Below are 23,833 nucleotides of genomic sequence, written 5' to 3'. Positions count from 1 at the left end.
TGGTCAAAACCCAAGGAGTAGCAACATTCCATGTTACCGATCCAGGGCAAGAAGTGGCTTCTCCCATGTCTTTCTCAATAACAGACTATGGACTTTTCCTAAAATAAAAATGCCTCCGGGTCTAACTTCCTGTTTCCCCCTAGGTAGGACGCAGCAGAGTCAGCGTGTATTAATCGTTGCCTGTCACAGCAACCACGCCTGAGCGACAACACCAGCCCTGCTGCCTAGCCAACACCAGCCAGCGTCCGCTCCCCCTGGCATTGAAACCTGGTTATGCCTTCGGGCTTAGTCCCCCACAGTTTGGGCTCAAGCCCCCTTCAAAAACTGCAGTATTGGATTCATGGCTGACGAGAATGTTCAAGCCCGCCAGCAAAAGCTTTGTGGCCCAAGCCCCCACCCTGGCTGCTTCAGCCACCAGTGCTGGCATTTGCACGCATGCTCAGTTCATACATTTGAACTGAGCATGTGCAGAAGTGCCAGCGTCCAAAGTTGAAACATTCTGCCAGCTTTCTCACTGCTTCTCTGCTTCTGCAATACAGGCGGGGACTCCGGCAGAGAATCTCTGGCTGGTGGAGCTTGAGCATCCCCTGCTGGCAAAGGTATGACTTTGCGGCAGTGGCAGAGGTGGTGGGGGAGGTGAATTGAGAGGAAATGCTTGCCCCCTGCCCTCCCTGGACCCTCAGAAAAACAAGTTCTGGGCTACACCCCTAAATAAATATCAGAGTTAATTTTGGCCAGAAAAAGGTTTAGCAGTGATATTCAGTTTCTCTCCGTGGAGCCATCTGTAGAGCTGGCAGCAGTAACTATTCTCCACATATATTCAGTATTGTTCACTATCTGAATAGTGACACCAAATTTATGGAATAGGTTATTTATTTTAAAACATATATCCCACCTACACAACTAGGCGGGTTCCAAATAAACATACATGCTATAAGGTCTGGGTTTAAGTGTGAGTCCTGCTCGACCCCAAATGCACAGCGGCATAGCAAGGGTAAGATACCCCTCCCCCGACCTCTTCTCTGGCCCCCACCCCATCTGCTTCTTCCCCGCCTCCTCCTGCCGCACGCAGCCATGCCCCCTTTCCTTCCTTTCCCCCAGACCTCTTTAACATTCAGGGCGCAAGCAGCAACCCCAACCTGCTGCTCACACCAGTGTCGGCTTTTCCTCTGACATCACTTCCTAGGGTTACCAGGCATCCGGATTTCCCCGGACATGCCCTCCTTTTGACGCCATTGCGTCTTATCCGTGCATGCGCGGATGTGCTGCCTGACAAGAACAGGCAGCAGGGCTGGGGCGGGCTTGGGGACATGATGGGTCAGAACTGGGGGCGGGGATGGGTGGGCCTGGAGGCGAGTCTAGAGGTCCGGCTTTTCCAAGGCTCGGGGACAGGAAGTGACATCAGAGGATGTGCTGGTGCAGGTTGGGGGAAGGGAAGGGGCGGGGAAGGAGCAGGGGAGGTGGAGAGGAAGACGGGTGCCGGTGCCCCTATCAAGATGGTGCCTGGGGTGGACCGCCTCCACCATCCCCATCCCTACTACATTGCTGTATGGGCATATTTACAAAATAGCATTTGGGTGAAATTTTGACATATACATGCATAAATATGCACATCCACTCAGATATGCTAATATTCTCAACACATATGAGCAATTGACATGTAAAGGACATGTAATGGTTAGAGGAGCAGAGTACGATCCAGGGGAGCCCAGTTCAGATCTCACTCTGGCTCCTCATGACTTTGGGCTCCTTTTATGAAGCACGCAGCTTTTTAGCACACGCTAATCCCTGTGCTAGCTGAAAAATTACCGCCTGCTCAAGAGGAGACGGTAGCTTCTAGCGCGGCCAGCAATTTAGCGCACGCTATTACACGTGTTAAACTGCTAACGTGGCTTCGTAAAAGGAGCCCTTTATCTCAGGTACAAGCTTAGAACGGGAACCCTCCAGGGACAGAAAAGAAATCCCCTTGTTCTTGGTTGTGACTCACTTCAGTACCTTTCATGCTTGAAAGAGGTATATTTGTATATTTTTTTTAACGTATTATTGTATATTGTTGATTGTCCTGCTTTTTTTAGTGTAAACCGCCTAGAACTTTTGGTTATTGCGGTATAAAAGAATAAAGTTATTATTATTATTATTAATTTAAAAAAAAAACCACACACACACACAAAAACATTTCTACCTCAAATTGTAGTGCAGAAGCCTCAATGTGATAAAAGGAAAGAATTACAAAAAGCAGAAGAGAGAGAGAGCGCAGAAATAATGATTGTATTCTGGTGGTATTCTGTATTCAGGGCTGGCGTAACCCTTAGGCAAGACCAGGCAGTCGCCTAGGGCAGCATCGTCTGAGCGTGGCAAATGCAGCTGCAATCACAGCAAAACAATAGATCCCGAAAGCACCTTCAGCACAAACTGTGACGCTTTTATGCCTTTCTACAAGATTGCTTAGTGGAAGCGGGATTGGGTGATCTTAACTGTTCACTTTAATTACCACAACCTGGGAGGGAGAGAGGTCAAAGGGCCTGAAAGTTAATTGATGGAGCAAAACATGAAAGGTTGGTGCAGGGCGCCTAGATCCCTTACATCGGCCCTTTATACTGTCTCTGCTTTCCTTGCTGGATCCTCAGCTGCTTGCCACCTGTCCAGGACTGTAATGCAATCAGCCCCTGGGAATTGGGCTTTCTCTGGTTTGCAACTTTCTTTTACTGTGACCATTTTTCCTTTCTTTTATGTAGTACTTTAAAGATTCATCCCAATTGTCCGGGCAATAAAGCTTCCTGACTCTGAATTGGGCTGCTCTGTTCTGTTCTCTTTCCCTCCCCTCATCTCCTGCAGCTCCTCCTTTCTCCTGCTCTGATTTGTGTCTGGTGACGTTGCCCGATGAGTCATTTTGTTGTGTTTGCTGTATGACAACACGCAAAGCCACATTCAGCAGACAAGAGAGACAGAGAGAAAACTTCACCCCTCATCTCGTACCCTACCCCCTAAAAACCCCCCCCAAACCAATCAAGTAAACCCCCTCCAGATCCAGAGCAGCCCCTCTCACCAGAAAGAGCCAGGGAAGATGGGCAAGCTGGCAAGGTCCCTGGCAGGGCAGAGGGAGCCCTGAACCCGCAGGAGGCAGCTGAGCTGCGTGACCCGCTTCCAAGGTGAGGGTCCCACTTCATGCTATTTATAGCTCTACTCTGTTCAATACAAAGGGATAACATGTCCCCCTCTCCCCTCCCCCCTCCTCCGGTCTGCAGACACCCGTGTGTCGCCAGAGTGGTTTTCCACCTGCTGTACTGTGCCACTCCATGGCTTTGTGCCTGGTTCTCGTCGTTCTGGCATGTCTGTCTTGCTGTTAATAGCTTTAGCTCTGCACTGTATTTCCCTTTTTGCTTATTTGTACAGCATGTGATAACATTTTCCTTTCAAATACCATTTATTAAATGCTTTGGAACAAAAGTAGTCTCTCAGCTAGTTTATCTAATCCCATCTGAGTGGTCCAGACGAGTGGTTTAGCAGTAAGAACATGGGGCTTAGTAGTCATGACGTCTTCTGACATGCAAATTTCACACTTCCCTCTGTGATCTTGGGCAAGCTGAAATATTTCCCTCTATCTTTAGGGAGCTACCTTGTATATAAACAGGTAAATTTTGAATAAAATGGGGAATAATTTCAGCCATCTAATCTAGATCTTCACATTATTCCTTTGCTCAGTGGTGCTATGCGCTTCACTAATGACTATACATGGACATATAATTAAACGCAGAGGTACTAGATATCAGGGCTTTTACGTATAAGTTATAGGGCTGATATTCAAAGCAATTTAGCCAGTCACTGACTGGTTAAATTGCTTGGTTGGGGCTGACTGCCAATATTCAGTGGCACTCAACTAACTAAACCCCTTCCCCTTTTTACAAAGCCACGGTAGAGGTTTCTACCATGGCACAGAACAACAAATGCTCCAACGCTCATAGAATTTCTATGAGCATTGGAGCGTTTTGCGCTCCAGGCCGTGGTAGAAACCTCTACCAGGCTTTGTAAAAGAGGGCCCTGAATTTGGTGGGTTACTACCTAAATCAAAGCTTGCTATGTGGGGAAAGTTCAGGGGGGGTGGAGTGAGCACGTGGCTACTTAAGTACTGCTATACATGGGACTGCAGAAAAGTCTGTCCTATTTTTATGCGTTAGCCCTTGGCTGCTTAAATGCTGAATATTGACTTAATCAGCTTAGTCGGCTTAAAAATAGCCATATGTTCAAAGGCAAAGCCTAGTTAGGGCCTGGCTTTGAATATCCAGGAATAATTCTGTTGGCAGCAAACAAAACACTCTCCGCCCGATGGCTGAATAAAAGACCCTTACATGTGTAAATGCCAATAAACAGCACTGTCCCCCTAATTATAGAAAGTTCCCCCCCCCCCAGTTTGCGACAAGCCTATAAATTTGCACGTGAAAGTTGTAGAATAAGGTCAGTTGCGCGCCTCAGTTAATTTCACAATGAGCTGATAATGGTATAAATGAGAAATCATGGGCTATAATTGGCCTTAATTGGAACTTAGGGCTAGATTCACAAAGCAAACCGATCTCGTACCAATCAGTTTGCGACCCCTTAGCGACCCCGGCCCAATTCACTTACCTCTCTGCCGACCATCCTCCTGCCGCGCATGCAAATGAGGTCAACGGCATGCAAAGTAGGCAGGGACCCGATTCACAAACCAAAACCCTGATGCAACACCGACTGAGCTGGTCGATCACTCCCAAGCGACTGCTGAGGACCAGTCGCTCAAGCCCTTTCCGGCTGCTCTGACTTCTGCCGCCCTGCTCTCTGCCCTGCCAGCCCCGATCTCCTGCTGCCCCGAACGCCTGCCTGCCCCGACTCTCCCACCTTTCCCTGCACTGCAAGCCCATGGTATTAATCCATGGACTTAAGCGGGTTAAAACCACGGGCTCCAAAAGTTAAAAAAGGGAAAAAAAAACAAAAACCCTGCCAGGCCTGGAGGTCCAGCACAAACGCAAACCATCTACAGATGGTCCGTGCATGTGTTGTGATCGCTATAGAGCGATCCAGGCAGGCAGGTGGGGGCGTTCCTCCGATCGCCCCCATCTGCATATTGAAGTTTCCTGAATTCATCGGGCCTGCCCGGATCGGGCCCAATCGGGCAGGTTCGTGAATCTAGCCCTAATTGTCACTGATAAGCAGTTATGTGTGTAACCGCCCTTACTAGTCTGCAAGTTGGGTGCTCAAATTTCAGAATGTGCAGTTATCAAAGGGGGGCATGGACCTTTGAGGGCAATGAGTTGGTCAGGGGCATGTCAGCCGGTTATGTTTCAAGTTGTATTAAAATTTGATATAGTTGCCTATTAAAAACTTTTCTAGGCGAAATACAAAACTAAAATATTTCTATAATATTAAAAGTACTTGGACATAATACCAAACTAACTAGACATACCGGAACTTGGAGGGAAGAAGGGAGGAACTACATTCGTTCTTGAAGAATAGCGGAACAATTAAGGTAAGAACATACTGAAGGGGAAAAAATCATGGTTCTAGAATGCTATTATTTATACATCCAACAGCCTACAAATGTGAGATTTTCTCCAGCCAATGAATATTGGAATTGCAGTGTTGATAGTAACTAAGTAAACGTAACTAATTACTGAATTTAAGTAAAAAATTTTGATACTTGTAAAGAAGTACAGGATAATATTTGTTACTTTTACCTTTACTGAAGTAATAATTTTGTAAATTTTTTACTGCTTTTACCTAGTTACATTTGATGCTTGCAGTTAAAAGTAAAAATTGGAAGGGAAATGTAAATGACAGTTCCTCATTAAACCAAATGAATAATCAAAACTGGATTTTGCTATCGCAAACCTCATCATGCAAACAGTGGATCATTTCATCTTAAATTTTGCTGTCCAGTGAATATGGCCTATAAGAACAGTGGAGTCACCTGTTTGAATTGGTTAGATAAGTTGGGTCACTCCCATGGGGGTGGTCTAAGGGATTTGATCAATCGGAATCCTAGGCCACTCCCAATGCATCCCAGAATGCACTGGGAGAGAGGCCTAAGATTTTGATTGGCCCAGGTGCCTTAAGCGCCTGAGACAATCAGGGCCTTAGGCCCCTCCCCGGTGCATCCTACAATGCACTGGGAAAAGGAAGGCCATTCAGTGGAGGCGGGCTTGTCCGCCGGAGGGAGTATGCATTCCTCTGGCCGGCCAACTAAATAAGGTACTGGTGGGGTCCGGGTGGGCTTGGGGTGCCAGAGGATGTCTCTGGGGGGTGGGATTCCAGCAAGATGGACTGGGCATCCCTCCTGCTGATGATCTTGGGGGTGGAGGGATTTCAGCAGGAGGGAATGGGCATCCCTTTTGCCGATGATCTTAGGGTGGTGGGATTCTGGCAGGAGTGAATGGGCATCCCTTCTGCCGATGATCATAGGGTGGGAGGTTCCTGTGGGAGGGACTGGGCATCCCTCCTGCTGGGGGATGACTTGTGGTGGGGGAGGATAGGTAGGTTTCCGGCAGGAGGGATTGGGCATTCCTTCCACTGGAAGATGTATCATGGTGATGGTGGCAGGAGGAATTCAGCACTCCTCCTGCCGCAGGCATTTGGGGGTGGGGGGGGGGCTTCGGGGGTTCCAGCAGGAGGGAGTGGACATCCCTCCTGTTGGTCGTCTTCATGGGGGGATGGAAGGGTTCCCTGCTTCAGCTGCTAAACTGATCGTGGCCGTGCCTATTTGAAATGTACATTTCAGGTCCTAGGGAGAAGCCTAGGGCTGCCTATGCTCGCCTAAGGCCATTTCCGGGTGAAACCACGCCTAGCCTTGGATGAGCTTAGGCAACCCTATGCACCTCCCTAAGCTCGAGAAGATGCCTACAATGTAGGCTGCCAGCCTCGGGGATTTAAAAAAAATGTGTGTCCCGATTGGCTGGTTAGACAGCGATAGGACGCCTACTGCCGCCTACAATCGGAACGCTGTTTACAGAATTTACCCCTAACTGTGGATATTCAGTGGCATTAACCAGTTAAGTGCACCTGAATATTCATGGTTAGCCCTGGACAATTTATTGAAACAGCCAGGATCCTCTCTGGGCTGTTTAAATTGCTTTGAATATTTATGGTCCATCCCTTGGAATGTCTTAACCCTGTCCTCTCTGCTATGCATATAGTACAATATGTAATGTTTAGCAAAATCTCTCTCTAATATATATGTATATAGTAGACTCTCTGTTAACCAGAACTCTTAAGCAACCAGCAAAAAAAAATAAAAATTAAGAAATACCTTAATACTTTAAAAATTAAAATAAATTCAATTTCTGGTGGAAATTTAAGTGTAAACTTGGTATGTCACACCTGAGTACATGTCTGGTAGTTTGTCTGGAACAGTTTATGGGGTATAGTATTAGGCCTATTTTTAATAGTAACTCTCAAGCAACCAGAAACAACATTTATCCGGCATCTATCAATCCCCATGGGTGCCGGTTAACTGAGAGTATATATATATATATATATACATACTGTATATAGATATATAATGCTGTTGATTTATATACACATTTAGACATTTGGCACAGCACTGATCATCTAAGCACTTTTTGAAAACTGACCGAAAGGTTTTTGCCTTCTTCTGACTTTCCCATGTTGTCCCTTCTTTCTTTCTTTCTTTCTCTTGCTTTGTCTTGGATCAGAAGATTCACCCTGGAACGCTCTCTCTCTTCTTTCAGGTACCCATCTTACCTGCTGTGGCTGATCTTTGGGGGCTGTCGCTGCGCAGCCCCATCATTCCTTGAATCACGGCTCTGGACGGACTGCTGCGCTGCTTCACATGTGAGCGCCTGTGCGGTGTGTGCGCGCCTGAAGCCTCGGCGCACCGGGGCATCGCGCTGCAGCCCGTTATGCTCAGCTTTGACCCAGGGCCAGGGCTGGTGGCTGGCACAACGGCCACCTCTTCGCTGCCAGTCAGAACTTTTCGCTGTTACCTGCCACGCTATCTCCGCACATACAGCTGTGTGCACTGCCGGGCACATCTGGCCAAGCACGAAGAGCTGATCTCCAAGGTACACATACATCCAGTGGCTTAGGGTTCCATAACACACTCACATGTGTATATATCATCCCTTTGCACTGTTTAAAACATGAGTCCTAATATCTGTAATAGTTTTGGAGAAAACTGGAGTTTTTGAAGGTTGTGAGACCTTTGAAAGGACCAACAAAAAGATGCCACAGTACCTGAGCTTCTGAGGCCATATTTGAAGCGAGGGCTTGGAGACCTCAAAAACTCACTTAAAGCAGTAGGCCGAATGTCAGGGAAAACAAAAAAGAACCCAACAAAACTACAGTAAAGATGCAACAACAAAACCAAAAAAGAATTGCAGGAAATGTACAAGGTACAGGAATTTGTATTAAAATCAATATAAAGTATTATATCCAAAATTAGTCCATGATGTTAAATAGTACGGACTTGACACGGTCCGTGTTTCGAAAAACACTTCTTCCTCAGGGGTCCATGATGTTCAGTACATTTATATACAAGAACCATATGGATAACAGCAATTGAACAAAAGATTCTGGAAACACAGGCGATAAAAATTCAGCGTTTGTCTGAGCAGCATTTGCGGGGCAGTATTTGTTCATTCGGAAAACTGTTAAAAAACACAACTATTTGTTGATGCATTTCTCTGAACAATGATTTATATTGTTGTAAGAATTGAATCTTTCTGTTTCTACTTGTCCTGATCTGTTTTAACATTTTATGTATGTAATTATTTTGTAAACCTTTTTGATATAAAATGGTATAGAAAATTTTAAAATAAATAATTTTGGATATAATACTTTTTATTGATTTGAATAAAAAAATTCCTGTACCTTGTATATTTCCTGCAGTTCTTTTTTTTTTTTTTTGGTTTTGAAAGTCAGGGAAGCTAGTGTTCAAATCCCATTTCCATGTCTTCTAGCCTTGTGGAAGTCAATTAATCCGCCATCGCTTCAGGATTACAAGACCTCTGAGGAGAGGAAAATATCTAGTCGCCTTGAAAATTCATGAGCAAATACACACAAGAGTTTATATATACATAGGTATATATAAAACATCTTTCCTCTTGGTTCTCTAAAGGAAATACAACCTACAAAGGCTTCAGTAATAATATATGTTGACATCCCATGCTTCCAGATTTACATGTCACACGTTCACAAAGCTTTCTATGTCATGTCCTCACCCAGTCATATATCAAACCATGTTTTTGTTTCTACAGTAATCTAGTAATCCAGCACGCCTTTGCATAACATAATGACCCACATTATTTTATATAATGAACCAGATCACCTTTACATATTAATCCAGCATGCTCTTATGCACTAGCACAACATGGTTTCACATAAGAACGTAAGAACTGCCGCTGCTGGGTCAGGCTAGTGGTCCATTGTCCCCAGCAGTCCGTTCCCGAAGCGGCCCTTAGGTCAAAGAACAGTGCCCTAACTGAGACTAGCCTTACCTGCGGATGTTATGGTTCAACAGGAACTCGTCTAACTTTGTCTTGAATCCCTGGAGGGGATCCAAAACAACTTCATATACCTTTATATAACGACTTAGTAAACTGGGTAAATTGGTTTTTCTCTATTCACCCTACATGCCTTTATGTACTGATCCAACATACCTACACAGTCTGACCTGACACACCTTCTCAAACAGACTCAACACCCCTACACATTCGGACCTGCCACACTTTCTCATACAGACTCAACACATGTACACATTTGGACCGGGCACACTTTCTCATACAGACTCAACACATGTACACATTCGGACCGGCCACACTTTCTCATACAGACTCAACACATGTACACATTTGAACCTGCCACACCTTCTCAAACAGACTCAACCCACGGTATTGGCCTGACCCCACACGCCTACACATTCTTAGGGTTACCATACATCCGGGAAAACCTGGACATGTCCTCTTTTTAGAGGACTGTCCAGGTGTCTGAATGGGGTTTTTAAATTATGGACTCTGTCCGGGTTTGGCAGGGCCAGCTTACAAAGAATGTGGTGGCTCTTCCCACTTACCTCCTCGGCGCTGCAATTCTATTTTCTTTGGGCCGCTGGCAGCTCAGAGACCTGAGCCTGCTGCCATTGGCCTGCCTCTCTGCAAGTCCTGCCTCTGCAGGAACAGGAAGTTGCTGCAGAGAGGAGGCGGCTTTTGGGGCAGGCCGACGACAGAAGGCTCAAGTTGCCGAGCTGCCGTTGGCCCAAAGAAAATGGAATTGCAGCACTGAGGAGGTAAGTGGAGAGAGCTGGCGGATTCTTTGTAAGTCAGCCCTGCCACACTAGCTTCTGTGAGGGCGGGGCTGGGAGTGGGTGTAGAGATAGGGTGGGGGCAGGGTCATGTGTCATTTTTTTTTCAGGTCATAAATATGGTAACTCTCAACTTCTGAGCATTCTGACCTGGCCCACTTTCTTATACGGACTCAACACATCTGTTGGTATTGATCCAACATGCCTTTGTGTAAGGTAGTAAGATATTTACTTTGGGGTAAATATTCAGCCAGTGGTGGTCTGGGGACTGGCATTAGATATCCAGTTATGTGCAGCTATCACTTACGAGGGGCGTTCAATAATTTATCTACCTGAGTATGAATGTAGCAAACATGCTAAGACAAGTCTGTGCATGTTGTGACATGTCTCAAAGTTACTCATGCACAGTTGCAGCTTAGTGCGAGTCTAACATTCCAAGAGGCAGGATGTTAGGAGAGTCCTCATGCAGATCAAGTAAGAAACTGCTAGATGTGAAGTACCATTCGGTGATAAAATTTCTCACAAAAGAAGGGAAAAAGCCAAAGGAGATCCATGAACACATGACTGCGGTTTATAGTGATTTGTTTTTTCCCATCTTCCTACAAAGTCAAATTTTGGAGCAAGCAGTTTAAGTGGGGTAGACTAGGGAATCCCTTACACTGGATGACCTGTGGAAGCAACTTCCACAGAAAGGTGCAAGAAGTTGAGGATTTGATTTTGTCAGACAGACAAATTAAGGTTTCCCAAATAGCTGAAGAAATAGGCATTTTGGCAGGTACAGTTTGGAAAATAATTCATGAAAAGTTGGGCAAGTCCAAGGTTAGTGTAAGATGGGTTCCAAGAATGCCAACACCGTGTCAGAAGGCCACAAAGCTACAGTGCTGTCAGGAGATCTTGGAGATGCTCCATCAAGACCAATTGATTTCATCATTTGGTGACTGGAGATGAGACTTGGGTCTATTACAGAGATCCTGAGTCCAACATGGAGTAAATACAGTAGAAGCATAAGTCAACCCCCACCCTAAAAATGTTCAAGACAGAAAAATCTGCAGGCAAAGTTATGGCGACTGTCTTCTGGGACGATGAAGGACTTTTGCTTCTGATGGAGAGTTATGCCAGCAAATGATTGCTTTGCGGGAGTCAATCAAGGAGAAAAGAGGAGGAAAACTCACAGCAGGCGTGCTGCTTCTTTACGACAATGCACCAGTGCACATGTCATGGCAATCACAGGCTGCCATCTGAGAATATGGGCTTCAGCAGCTGAGCCATCCACCTTACAGTCCTGACCTGGCTCCCATCGGACTATTTGCTGTTCCGAGTTTTGAAGAAATCTCTCCATGGACAGCGGTTCTCAAGTGATGAAGACATCAAGGAATCTGTGATCTCCTGGTTTGAAGGTCCAAACAGAAGAATTCTTTTCAAAGGAGTTAAAAGTAATTGCAAGAAAAGTGGATGAAGCTTACGGAGCTATCAGGGGACTATGTATATTGAAAACTAAAACACAAAATTTTTGAAAACTCTTTTCTTTCCCACTGAGGTAAATAAATTATTGAACGCCCCACGTATGTAGTTAAGTGTGATATTCTGCATGTAACTGGAGTTTTATGCTATCTGATTTGTCTGATTAACTTAGGCAGTTAAGTGTTGAGTACAAGCAGTCCTTGAGTTACAAACGCCTGGCTTCATTTGATTTCACGGGAGCAATATTTCCAGTGGCATAGACTCCTACACTTCTCCTGTAGCAGATTCAGGAATAATGCCTGGCCACGTTAAGCGCAATGTGTGGTTGTGCAAGCTGTCAGTGGCGCAGCAAGGGTGAGAGGTGCCCGGGGCGGTGGCGCCCCTCCCCCACCCTCTTCTCTGGCCCCCTCACCTCCACACATGCCGTTTCCCTTCCCCCGTACCTCTGTAATGTTCCTGGCACGAGCAGCCACCCCCAAGCTGCTGTCGCTCTTCCTCTGATGTCACTTCCTGGGCATGGGTCCAGGAAGTGACATCAGAGGAAGAGCTGCTGCTGGTGCGACAGCAGGTTGGGTTTTTTTTTTGCTCATGCCAGGAACATTACAGAGGTACGGGGGAAGGGAAACGCTGCACACGCGTGGCAGTGGTGGAGCAGGGGGGCAGAGAGGAGGACGGTTGTCTGCGCGCTCACCAAGACGTCCCCTCCCGCCTCTCCTCCCTTACGACGCTACTGCCTGCTGTACCTTAGAGGGAACACTGCGTAGGGACAGTTGGTCCTTTTGTTTTCTGGGAGCAACGGTAAACAGCGAGAATCTTAAAATATACAAGTTCTGAGTGACCTACAAATCCAACTTAAGAACAGCTTTTAAAAAACGTAACTCGTTCTTAACCCGGGGACTGCCCATACTGGCGTTTAGCTGCACAAGAACTGACTCCACCCACAAAAGGGCTGGCTAGGGTTTTAGCCCCGCCCAAGCAATTTAGCTGGCCAGGAGCCTCTCCTGCCCAATTAAATCACTTTGAATATCGACCCCCCCCACAGTAAATGATGGCTGATTAAAACCAGTGTGGCCCATCTGGCGTGCACAGTACGGTGGCTGGGATTGGAGCTGCTGTTCTTGCTGTTGGATTTCAGTCTACCTCTTTGCAGCTTCATATTATGCTCTCCAGTTCTGCAGCTTCCCCTCCCTTGTCGAAGGTTTGTTTGTTCATGAATGACTCAGATGCTTTCAAATACTGATTCAGTATGCTACGATGTACTGACTTGGCTTGCCTTCGTATGATGACTCGACATGCCTTTTTACAATGAGTCAACAGGTGTTTATGTGCTGACCCAGCATACCTCAGTGTACTGTCCTGGCATGTTTTATATCCTGTGACACCATATCTTTATATACGGACTCAACATACCTTCATATACTGACTCGGCCCACCTTTATCCAGCACACTTTTATGTACCGACCCACGATCTTCACATATTGACTCCAGCATGCATTCACCATCAACCCTGCATGCCTTCACGTGCCGACCCACCATGGTCACCATCCATCTTCACATATCGGCTGTGCACAGCTTCATGCACTGACTGACTCGTTCTTCTGAGTATTTTCCTAACTGATTCTTTTCCTTTCCCTCTGCCAGTCGTTCCAGGGCAGCCATGGACGTGCCTATCTCTTTAATTCCGTGTGAGTTTTTCCCTGCAATTTGTCATCCATTTTATGAAGTGCATTTTTTTTTCTAGAAGGGAAGGTACCAGTTGCAGATGTAGGGTTATCCTTTGGGGGGGAGGAAGAATTGGGACAACTGTCCTAGAGCAATTTACTACCAGGGTAACCCCTAATCCTTGCAAATGGTTGCAGAGTGTTCAGTCATGGTGCCATCCTTTCTTGTTTCATTATCCCTATTGTTAGCTGGAGGGGGCTACATTGGTGCCTCCTTTGCCATCTTCATGCATGAGAAAACACTGGAGAGTGGGGGGAAGATTGTGAGAAAAGGGACCCCTGGTGCTTTTTTTGTCTCTCTCCCTCCCTCAGCCATTTGTACTATCTTCTCTGTTCTCTGTCTTGTCTCTTCCACTGGTATTTTTGCTCTCTCTTTTCCTCACCCTCAGTCCTTTCTCTTCCTCCACTTCTGTTTTTATTTCAAATTCAGGAAGCTTTATTGACATGACAATATTTGTACAAAGTAAATCATGTAGAAAATAACTGGCCGATATTCAAAGTGATTTAGCTGGCCGCTGACTGGTTAAATCTCTTGGTCAGGGCAGATAACCAGCTAAGTGCTGCTGAAATTTGTGGTTAGTGCCTAATTCATAGCTGGCTATGTTGGGGGACACTCGGCCGCTTAAGGACTGATAAGCAGCTAGGTTTAGCACATAAATGAGACCGCATAAATCTTCCTATTTTTATACACTAACCCAGCGTTTTTCAACCTTTTTACACCCATGGACCGGCAGAAATAAAAGAATTATTCTGTGGACCGGTGGTTGAAGAACACTGGGCTAAGTAGTGGGCCAGACCCCGCCCATCTTTACCCAATCTCCACCCCAGACCCCGCCCCATAATAGTACTAATTGCACCTTGCATGTCCCGTGCCTCATCTGGAAGCCTTCCCTCTGACGTTGCAACGTCAGAGCGAAGGCTTCCGGTTCAGGCGCAGGATGCCCGTAGGAGCCACTGCCCGTGGCTTTGTGCACTGAATCAGTTAGGAAGAGGGAGCTGGCTCGAAGATAACGCTGCATCGATCGCACCGTGGACCGGCGGTTGAAAAACACTGGGCTAAGTCGTGGGCCAGACCCCGTCCCCATAATAGTACTAATTGCACTTTGTATGTCCCTTGCCTCATCTGGAAGCCTTCCCTCTGACGTTGCAACATCAGAGAGAAGGCTTCCGGTTCAGGTGCAGGATGCGCGTAGGAGCCACTGCCCGTGGCTTTGTGCACTGAATAATTTAGGAAGAGGGAGTTGGCTCAAAGATAACGCCGCATCAATCGCACCGTGGACCGGCAGTTGAAGAACACTGTTTTGGGCCTGTTGCACGTGCTGGCCCTGTGGACCGGCAGGAAATTTCTGTGGACCGGCACTGGTCCGTGGACCGGTGGTTGAAGAACACTGCACTAACCCACGGCCGCTTAAGTGCTGAATATCGACTTAAGTGGCTATCTGTTAGCTGGCTCAAAAATAGCCAGATATTCAAAGCTGAAACCCGGACAGGTTCCCGCTTTGAATATCTAGGAATAACTCCATCAGCGAAGAGCAAAACACTCACCCCCACCAGCTGAATAATGGGTCCTAAATTGTATAAGAGAGCACCCAGGCTATGAAGGCATACATACTGGACCTGTTTTATAAAGGCAACATACTGCACGCCCCCATGTGTCTTTATAAAATTATGCCGAGGCATCTGCCCGGAGGGCACCGTTTGTTTGTCCAGAAAGCTTTCTTACTGGCCAAACGGGCGATTTTAGTGTGCTGGTGGGAGCAGGCTATCCCAACGGTGGTACAATGGCAACGTTCACTCTTTGAATTGGTCTTGCTGGAGTGCCGGGCTGTGTCCGGTAGGGTTCCCCGTAGTTGGGATCATTTCCAGGAGATTTGGGAGGCTTATTGGACGGCTTTGCCACACCGTTCTAGGAGTTTACTTCTTAACTCATAGGATGTGGGGGACTGCACCTCTTTCTTTCTATTCTATTCTGCTCTCTGGCGCTTGTTGCTTGTTTCCTCACTCACTCATACATACCTGTGTTTTTTCTGACATCTTTCTTCTTGTTGTGCCATCCACATGGGAGGGGGGGGGGCTGGGTGGGTAGGTTGGGTATCTTTGGGGTGATATTTGTAAAATCTTTTCTGAGCACTTGATTCTTTATGGCACTGTGTGACTGTTGTATTCTTAGTTGATGCCTTGTACTTAGGGTTTGCCGTGGTGTATTATTGCTCTTTTGGCATGGCTGCCTTTTGTTGTGTTCTGTGTTTTTTCTTGATTTGCTCAATAAAATATATATAAAAAAAAAAAAAATTATGCCGAGGCACACACTTTACACCTGCATAAAAAGGTTGCAGATTATTTGGAATACTGCTGGCCATCTGATTTTTGGACTGAAAAAATATTATCATAGACCGCACTGGTTGTCAATCAAGGCGAGAGTGATTTTTAAATTTGGTTGTTTATGCTTTAAGGCTTTGAGTGGGTTTTAACCTAGCTACCTTTTCGATCGCTTTGAATTTACTGAATAGTTAACAAGCAAATACGCATTTTATCGTCTACCATCTGCAGACGTTCTCGTTTTTTCGACACAATTTCTGTCAGAGCTGAAAATCCAAGTTCGCAAAGATTAAGAAGATCTAAACGGTAACAGGGCCTTGACTGCTTTGTTGCTCAAGTTAGGATAACTACGGCATAAAAAAAAATAAAATAAAATGACTTTCTGTTATTCTTTGACATGATTGATCCTTGAAAACGGATGCTTGTCTGGGCAGTTGTATCCTTACACACGCAGATGCTCATAACATTGTCTACGTGACGTACATGTTATCTATTCTAGAGTATACTTATGAAGGGAATTTTTAAAAATAAAGTAAAATTCTGGAATCTCTCATGGCACATCCAGAATCTCTTCAGGCACACCACTGTGCCAGGGCACAAAGTTTGAGAGAGACTGCTATAAAAAGTGCTGATCCCGTAATGCCTTTTATAGAATACCATTGGGCTCCCTCCTGCCGGCAATCTTCATGGGGGGGGGGGTGTCTTCTGGAGCTGTTACCTCACCCAACATTACATTACATTTTAGGAACCCTCCTGTTATTAGAAGGTTCCCCATTTTGCATATAGACCCAAACATTGTCTTTAGTAGAAGACTAGAGGGCTCTATATTTATTGGCCAGGTTGACAGTTGGAGTCCTCCTGAGATATTTCACTTATTATACCATCGCTAAAGCAGGTATATTTGATGAGTACCAAGAAATGGCTTTTTCTAGGTTGAGATCCTGCTCTTTTGAGTAAGCTTCCATTGGAAGTTTGATTAGTGACTGTTTACATGGCTTTTAGAAAATTAGTAAACATTTTTTTTTTTTTGTTTTTAGGAGGTGTTCAGTTAATTAAATGGCTGGGTTTTTTTCTGAACAGTAGGGTTGGGACAAATTATGAAGGGTTTTATTATTTACTGTTTGAATTTTTTTTTTTTAATCTGTTTGGTGTGTTTGTCTATTTTCTGTGATTGTGATGTACCGTAAGTGTTTTGTGGGGGCTCCTGTATATTGCTTTGAGATGCATCTTGCCTGTAGCACTGCATTGCATAAGAAACAAATTATGTGCTTTTACAAGATGGTTCTGGGAAGGGTGGTGGGGTCATTATGTTGTTGAGTTTAATTGCCAAAATATTAAGGGAGGGGAATTAGCCTGAAAGTTAATTGGGCGGGTAGCAAGAGTGAAGATAGGCCTGGAGTACTGTAATACCCTAGCATTGACCCTGGCTGCAAGGACAGACTTAGATGCCAAAGGAGGTTTCAGTTGCAAAACATACGTAACTGGGTTTTCTAAGGCTATGGGAGAAGCTTAAGATCCGGGCAGGAGGGAGTGACAGGATCATGGGAGTAGGGAGGGAAAGGGAGGGAGATACTCTGGTTTAATGAAATAGGGATTAAGAGGGAGAAACTCAGAGTCAGGAGGGAGAGGGAAAAGCTCAGGATCAAGGGAGTAGGGAGGGAGAGGGAAAAGCTCAGGATCAAGGGAGTAGGGAGGGAGGGAGATGCTCTGGTTTAATGAAATAGGGATTAAGAGGGAGAAACTCAGGATCAGGAGGGAGAGGGAAAAGCTCAGGATCAAGGGAGCAGGGAGGGAGAGAGAAGCTCTGGTTTAATGAAATAGGGATTAAGAGGGAGAAACTCAGGATCAGGAGAGTAGGGAGGGTGAAAGAAAAGCTGAGGATCAAGGGAGTAGGGAGGGAGAGGGAAAAGCTCAGGATCAAGGGAACAGGGATGGAGAGGGAAAAGCTCAGGATCAAGGGAGTAGGGAGTGAGAGAGAGGGAGGGAGAAGCTCTGGTTTAATGAAATAGGGAGGGAGGGTGGGGGAGCTCAAGACTGGTAGAGTGGATCAGGGAAGTAGGGAGTAAGGGGATATTTTCAGGATTAATGTAATAGGGAGTGATAGGGAGAAACTCAGGATCAGAGGAGTAGGCTCTGAGAGGGAGAAGTTTGGGATTAGTGGAGCAGGGATTGAGAGGGAGAAGCTCAGGATCATTTGAATCACAATCCTGTGTCCCTGTGGAGAAAGGAACATGATGGCACTACGAATAACATTTGGGAGTTTCGTCTATCAATATAAAATACACAAGTAGCTTGAGTATCTGGCAGAATTATTAAAACAAATTATAGACTTGAGCACGGCAGGGCCTGGCAAGCACAAACACGAAGCACTGTCTTGTCCAGTGTAGATGAGCTGCTGGCAGAAAAGGATTCTTAGTCTGAAGCTAAATTTATGCTTCCAGATAACACAGAGGCTTGTATTGATAGATGTGAACCTGGATCTCTCTCCCCCCAGGGTAAATATTGGCTGCAGACCAGCAGAGGAGCGGCTCTTGCTAACTGGACTTCACTCTGTGGCTGACATTTTCTGTGAGAACTGCAAAACAACACTGGGCTGGAAATATGTAAATATCTCATCCAGATCATCTCTTCCATTCCTCAGCCAGAACTGGACTGGATGAGTGTGAGTGTACGTGGTTCGGTGGGTGTGAACATTTGTGACTGGCTGACCATGTGTTTTGACTCTGTGAATGTGAGAATGGGCTTGGCTGGATATGTATATGCTTATGTTTTTTTTAAAAACTTGTTATACCGCTTTAGCGTATGACAGACCTAAGCGGTTTATAATGCAAATAATTTATGAAAGGAACTTCATTAAAGATAGGAAAGCTAGAGATAGAATACATAACATATATCATATGTGTCTAAAAAAACTTATCCAAATATCCCCTATCAATTGATAAGAATATAAGAACATAAGAATAGCCTTAATGGATCAGACCAATGGTCCATCTTGCCCAGTAGCCCGTCCTCACAGTGGCCAATCTAGGTCACCAGTTTCTGGCCAAAACCCAAAGAGTAGCAATATTCCAGCATCTCAAAGAATAGCAAGATTCTGGAACCCCAATGAGAGCAACATTCCAGAGCTGAGATTGTGATGTCATAATGCCTCAGAGCCAACCTCAGCAGCGATGTTACAATGGCTTGATTGTCCTATACTTTGTTCACGTAAGAACATAAGAATAGCCATACTGGGTCAGACTGATGGTCCATCAAGCCCAGTAGCCCATTCTCACGGTGGCCAATCCAGGTCCCTAGTGCCTGGCCAAAACCCAAGGAGTAGCAACATTCCAGCATCTCAAAGAATAGCAAGATTCCGGACCTAATGAGAGCAACATTCCAGAGCTGAGATTGTGATGTCATAATGCCTCATTCCACAGTGCCTCAGAGCCAACCTCATTAGTGATGTCACAATGGCTTAATTGTCCTATACTTGGTTCACGTAAGAACATAAGAATAACCTTACTGGGTCAGACCGATGGTCCATCAAGCCCAGTAGCCCATTCTCACAGTGGCCAATCCAGGTCCCTAGTACCTGGCCAAAACCCAAGGAGTAGCAACATTCCATGCTACCGATCCAGGGCAAGCAGTGGCTTCCCCCATGTCTTTCTGAATAACAGACTGTGGACTTTTCCTCTAGGAAATTGTCCAAACCTTTCTTAAAACCAGCTACGCTATCTGCTCTATAAGCGTGAATGTGACTTCAACAACAGTGAAAAAAGTGAGATGAAACAATTGTAGGTACAGTTTACACTTACAGTTTATTCAAAACTTTGAGATACTGCTATATAGATGATTCTTGCAGAGTGGTTTAAAATAAGCCCGGCTTTTTTTGTACAAGTACATGTCAGTCCAGTATACTGGCACTTTTTTTTTACCTGCTTCCAGGGGTGGTGCTTTTCATGGAGCGGCATCTTGCCTGGCTTGCCTGCCTGCTTGCCTTTCTCCCTCTCTACATCCCTCCATATATCCCCTTTTTCCTGGGCCAGCATCTCTCCTTCACCCCACTCCCCCTTCCGGCAGCCTGGCATCTCTCCCCCCCGCCCCTTTCATCAACCCCCTTCCCCAAGTCTAACCTTCCTCTTGATTGTTCCATTGGTGACAATTTGACACATGGGGGAACCAGCATGAGAGCAATGTATCTACTACTTCTGGTTTTAATTTAATTTATCTTGTGTGAGTGATATTTTTGCCTGTCATTGTTCTGGAGTTCCATTCTAATTTTTATTTAACTAGCTCTGTGAAGCACTTTGATCCATGCGTTGGCTACAGTGGTATATTGAGAAATAATAAATTCTATCCCTACCTGCATCAGGGGTTGAATTTCAGCTTTGCACACAGAAAGGACTTAATATGCTAGAGATAATTAAACAAGACCACGGCTCAGTCGGTGTTACACAAACTGTCTATTCATGTGCCCAAAACAGTGGGGTGAATAAAGTGATTTAACTGGCCAAAAATGGCTCCTGCCTGGTTAAATCGCCTTTTCAGGGCTAAATGTGAATAAATAAATAGTTTCATTAACAAGTAACTAGTAATTGTAATATATTACTTTTTCCTGGCAGGAACTAGTAACTGTAAAATATTATTTTTACAAAGACACTTGCCCAACTCTGTTGAGGATAATAAATGACACGGGGCTTCCGCCTTCCTCACGGGGTAGGTAGGTGTTCAAGAAGCGGAGGCTCGGACGTCATCTCTGACTCATTTTCTTCTCTCTGTATTTGCAGGAGCGAGCTTTCGAGATCAGTCAGAAATACAAGGAGGGGAAATATATCATCGAGGTGGTGCACATGGTGAAGGAGAATGGTTGGGAGTAAGGGACGGAGATTTCTAGCAGGCGGGGGGATTTGTCTTTGCTGCCTGCAATGCATGCATCTCTACATACTCTCCCGGCCTCCCCAACTTCCTGAGACCCTGCTGCCATTCCATGGGATGAGCATCACTGTGACACTGCGCTGGACAGACAGACAGACAGACAGATGGCACGTTGCACTCTGGCCAACATTAATAATGAACCATCGCAGTACCAGCTTCCACGAAACCACATTCCCCGGAAACCTGCAAGAGAGATGCCCCATCCACTCTTCTCCGCGTGATGCACTGAAACAGCAAAACCGCATTGCATCTGTATCGTTGGTAACAGACCTGAGCTGCCATTGCAAATAGCGCTGATTGGTTGAATTCACGTTGCTGAGGCTGGGAGTATGACTCTTGGCAGTAGTGCATTGGAGCTTGGATCCTGTGGTTATAAGGGAGGCACTATACGTCCCAGTTGTGATTGCTCTTTCACCTAGGTCAACTCGAACAGGCTATTCCAGTCCGGTTTTTTTCTTAGGGAAGTGAGAACTTCTAATCCTTACATGAAATGGGACCGAACTGGGCCTGGACTGGCCTGTTTGGCTTTATCTCTGTGAGATGGCAGCTCTTTTGCTGGTATGAGAAATCCGCTGGTGCCCTCCCAGAACTTTGCTGTGCAGTCTCTGCCCTGGTGACAGCGATGTTGGTTGAAAGGACATCTCTCACGCCTTTTGGTTCGTTCTGTTCAGAGGCCCAGCATTCTAGGGTTATCAGATTTTGCTTACATAAAATCTGGACCCATTGACCCACCCCCAGGCCCACCCATCCCCACCCCGTTACGCCCACACCACTCCCCAGCCTCCCTCAGCCTGTTCTCATTGGTTGTGAGGGCGTCCGCGCCTGCGCGGAAGCGATGCAATGTTGTCACGTGCGTGCGCGCTCGTGTGTGACGTCACCGCGTTGCTTCCACGCACGCGCAGATGGCCCTCTCCCGATGCAATCTGCTTTTCCAAAGTGCCGGGTTTTGAAAAGCTGTCCGGGTAAATCCGGAGTGAGCACCTTGCTCCGAGAAGAATATTTTCACGTTCCGAATCGCAGGATTTTATTGGACAAAGGCCGACAAAGCAGTTTCAGGTCAGAAGCTGTGTATCCTTCAGCACTAACTCATTGTGGGACTTGTCCATTTGAACACGTGTGATTGTCTGGTGTTGGTTGGAGCTCTGAACTATAAGCTAGGCATTTGCTTGGCAATGAGGTTACACTGAGAGACACACGTGCAGATTCCCTCAGCGGGGTATATCGAGCACTCCGGGGTCAAGATTCCAAAACACAAGCTAATGCCCGATATTCAGCGAGGCCTATCCAGTTAGGCTGGACTGTTGAATGTGCAGCCCTGAACTTAAACAGATAACTTTTTCATTTAGGACACAGGTGTGAAAGTCGGTTCTCGAGGGCCGCAATCCACTCGGGTTTTTAGGATTTTCCCAATGAATATGCATGAGATCTCAAGTTAAAAAAATTTTTTTTTTTTAATTTATGCAAATTTAATAATTACAATATCAGATGATACAAGGAAAAAAAGGATCTTAACATAATTAACAGTAATTATACATACAAACAAAATTCCTTTCAAAGCCCACAAAAAATGAGAAGACATACCACCATTCGAATTACGAAAAAAAATAAAAGAAAAAGAAAATTAAGAATTGGTTCTTGATTCATCCTCATGAATCTTGAACCCTTCCATATTATCTGGGACTCTTACCTTCTCCAATTTCTCAGTTATGAAACACGTTGAATATAAAGCTCGTTTCTGTTCTCTAGCTAATAAGAATTGTTGCAATTGAATAGGATCCCCCAAAATATATTCAATGTCTTGTAGTTTAACAAGACATTTACATGGAAATTTTAAGTAGTATGATGCATCAAGAGCTAAGACCCTTGTTTTTAGTTTTAGAAATTATTTCCTTCTTAATTGCGCAGCTCTTGATACATCAGGAAAAATCCGAACCAAATCTCCACAAAATTTTGTCGGCCTATTTTTAAAGTAGGTTTTCATTATTAACATTTTATCTATCTCACTCATGCACGTTATTACCAGAGTGGACCTACTCTGGATCACATCCTGACTATCCTCCAAGAACTCTGTCAGATTTATTTCATTAGTAACCAAAAAAATACAATCCGCCCAGGAGGTGGACCACCTAGAAACATAGAAAAATGAGGGCAGATAAGGGCCATAGCCCATCAAGTCTGCCCACTCCACAGACCCACCCCCTAAGTCTGCTCTAGCGTGTCAGATTTTAAGGGTAAATGGGATGCCCATGTGGGATCCCTGAGAGGGTGGAGTTAAGAATGGGTCATTTAGAGCGGGGTCTCTAGAGCAGACTTAAGGGGTGGGTCTGTGGAGTGGGCAGACTTGATGGGCTATGGCCCTTATCTGCCGTCATTTTTCTATGTTTCTAGGTAGTCCACCTCCTGGGCGGATTGTATTTTCTTTTGCGGAACATAATAATTATTATTTATTGGAAAAGTTTCCGCGTTGGGTAATCCCAGTATTTCTTTAAAATATTTCCTTAGCAAAATTTCAGGAGACGATAGATGTGTTACTGGGAAATTAACCAAGCGGAGATTTCTCACTCAAGTTTTATTTAAAATTTGATATACCGTTTAAAAAACTGTCTATTAGCATACAATAAAAGCAGTGCGTGCAAATAGATCTCATGCATATTCATTGGGGAAATCCTGAAAACCTGACTGGATTGTGGCCCTCGAGGACCGACTTTGACACCCCTGATTTTAGAGGTTAATTGCACAACAGGAGACCCAGGTTAAGGGAGTAGGAAGGCATTATTTTATGTGACTGTATTAAATACCACCACAAATTGAGCAACCATGCTTCCGTCATTCTAGGCATAGATATTATATAGTAACATAGTAGATGACGGCAGATAAAGACCCGAATGGTCCATCTAATTTGCTCAAAAGCAGGTGTAAAAGCTTGCACTTATTTTCTGTGCATATGTATTCAGGGTGAGGGGGGAAAAAAGTACACTTCCCCCTCCCCATTCGCGGTTTCTCCATTTGCGGTTTCATATAATCGCAATTTTTTCTGGGGAGGGGGAAAATTAAAAAAACAGTTTTAATGTAAAAAAAATCCATCATTTTTTCCTCCCTGCTGCCTTCCCGGCCTTACCTGGTGGTCTAGAGG

The 23,833-nt window shown here is 45.3% G+C and overlaps 1 protein-coding gene across 2 annotated transcripts; it reads left to right on the top strand.

Annotated features, from left to right (window-relative positions):
- The first annotated feature begins 2,929 nt into the window (after window positions 1-2,929).
- Window positions 2,930-22,305, top strand: YPEL4 (yippee like 4). Of its 2 annotated transcripts, XM_033919479.1 has the most exons (6): window positions 2,930-3,149; window positions 5,401-5,497; window positions 7,716-8,048; window positions 13,385-13,428; window positions 18,278-18,386; window positions 20,553-22,305. In XM_033919479.1, exons 3-6 carry the CDS (start codon window positions 7,887-7,889, stop codon window positions 20,640-20,642), a joined length of 405 nt encoding a protein of 134 aa, XP_033775370.1. In that variant the 5' UTR covers window positions 2,930-3,149; window positions 5,401-5,497; window positions 7,716-7,886; the 3' UTR covers window positions 20,643-22,305. The 2 variants fall into 2 exon arrangements, with proteins under 2 accessions (XP_033775370.1, XP_033775369.1); XM_033919478.1 differs by lacking the exon at window positions 5,401-5,497.
- Window positions 22,306-23,833: the final 1,528 nt, after the last annotated feature.

This window comes from Geotrypetes seraphini, chromosome 14 (assembly GCF_902459505.1).
Source record: "Geotrypetes seraphini chromosome 14, aGeoSer1.1, whole genome shotgun sequence".
In the NCBI taxonomy this organism is placed as follows: Eukaryota; Metazoa; Chordata; class Amphibia; order Gymnophiona; family Dermophiidae; genus Geotrypetes; species Geotrypetes seraphini.
This window is presented reverse-complemented; position numbering and strand designations above follow the sequence as displayed.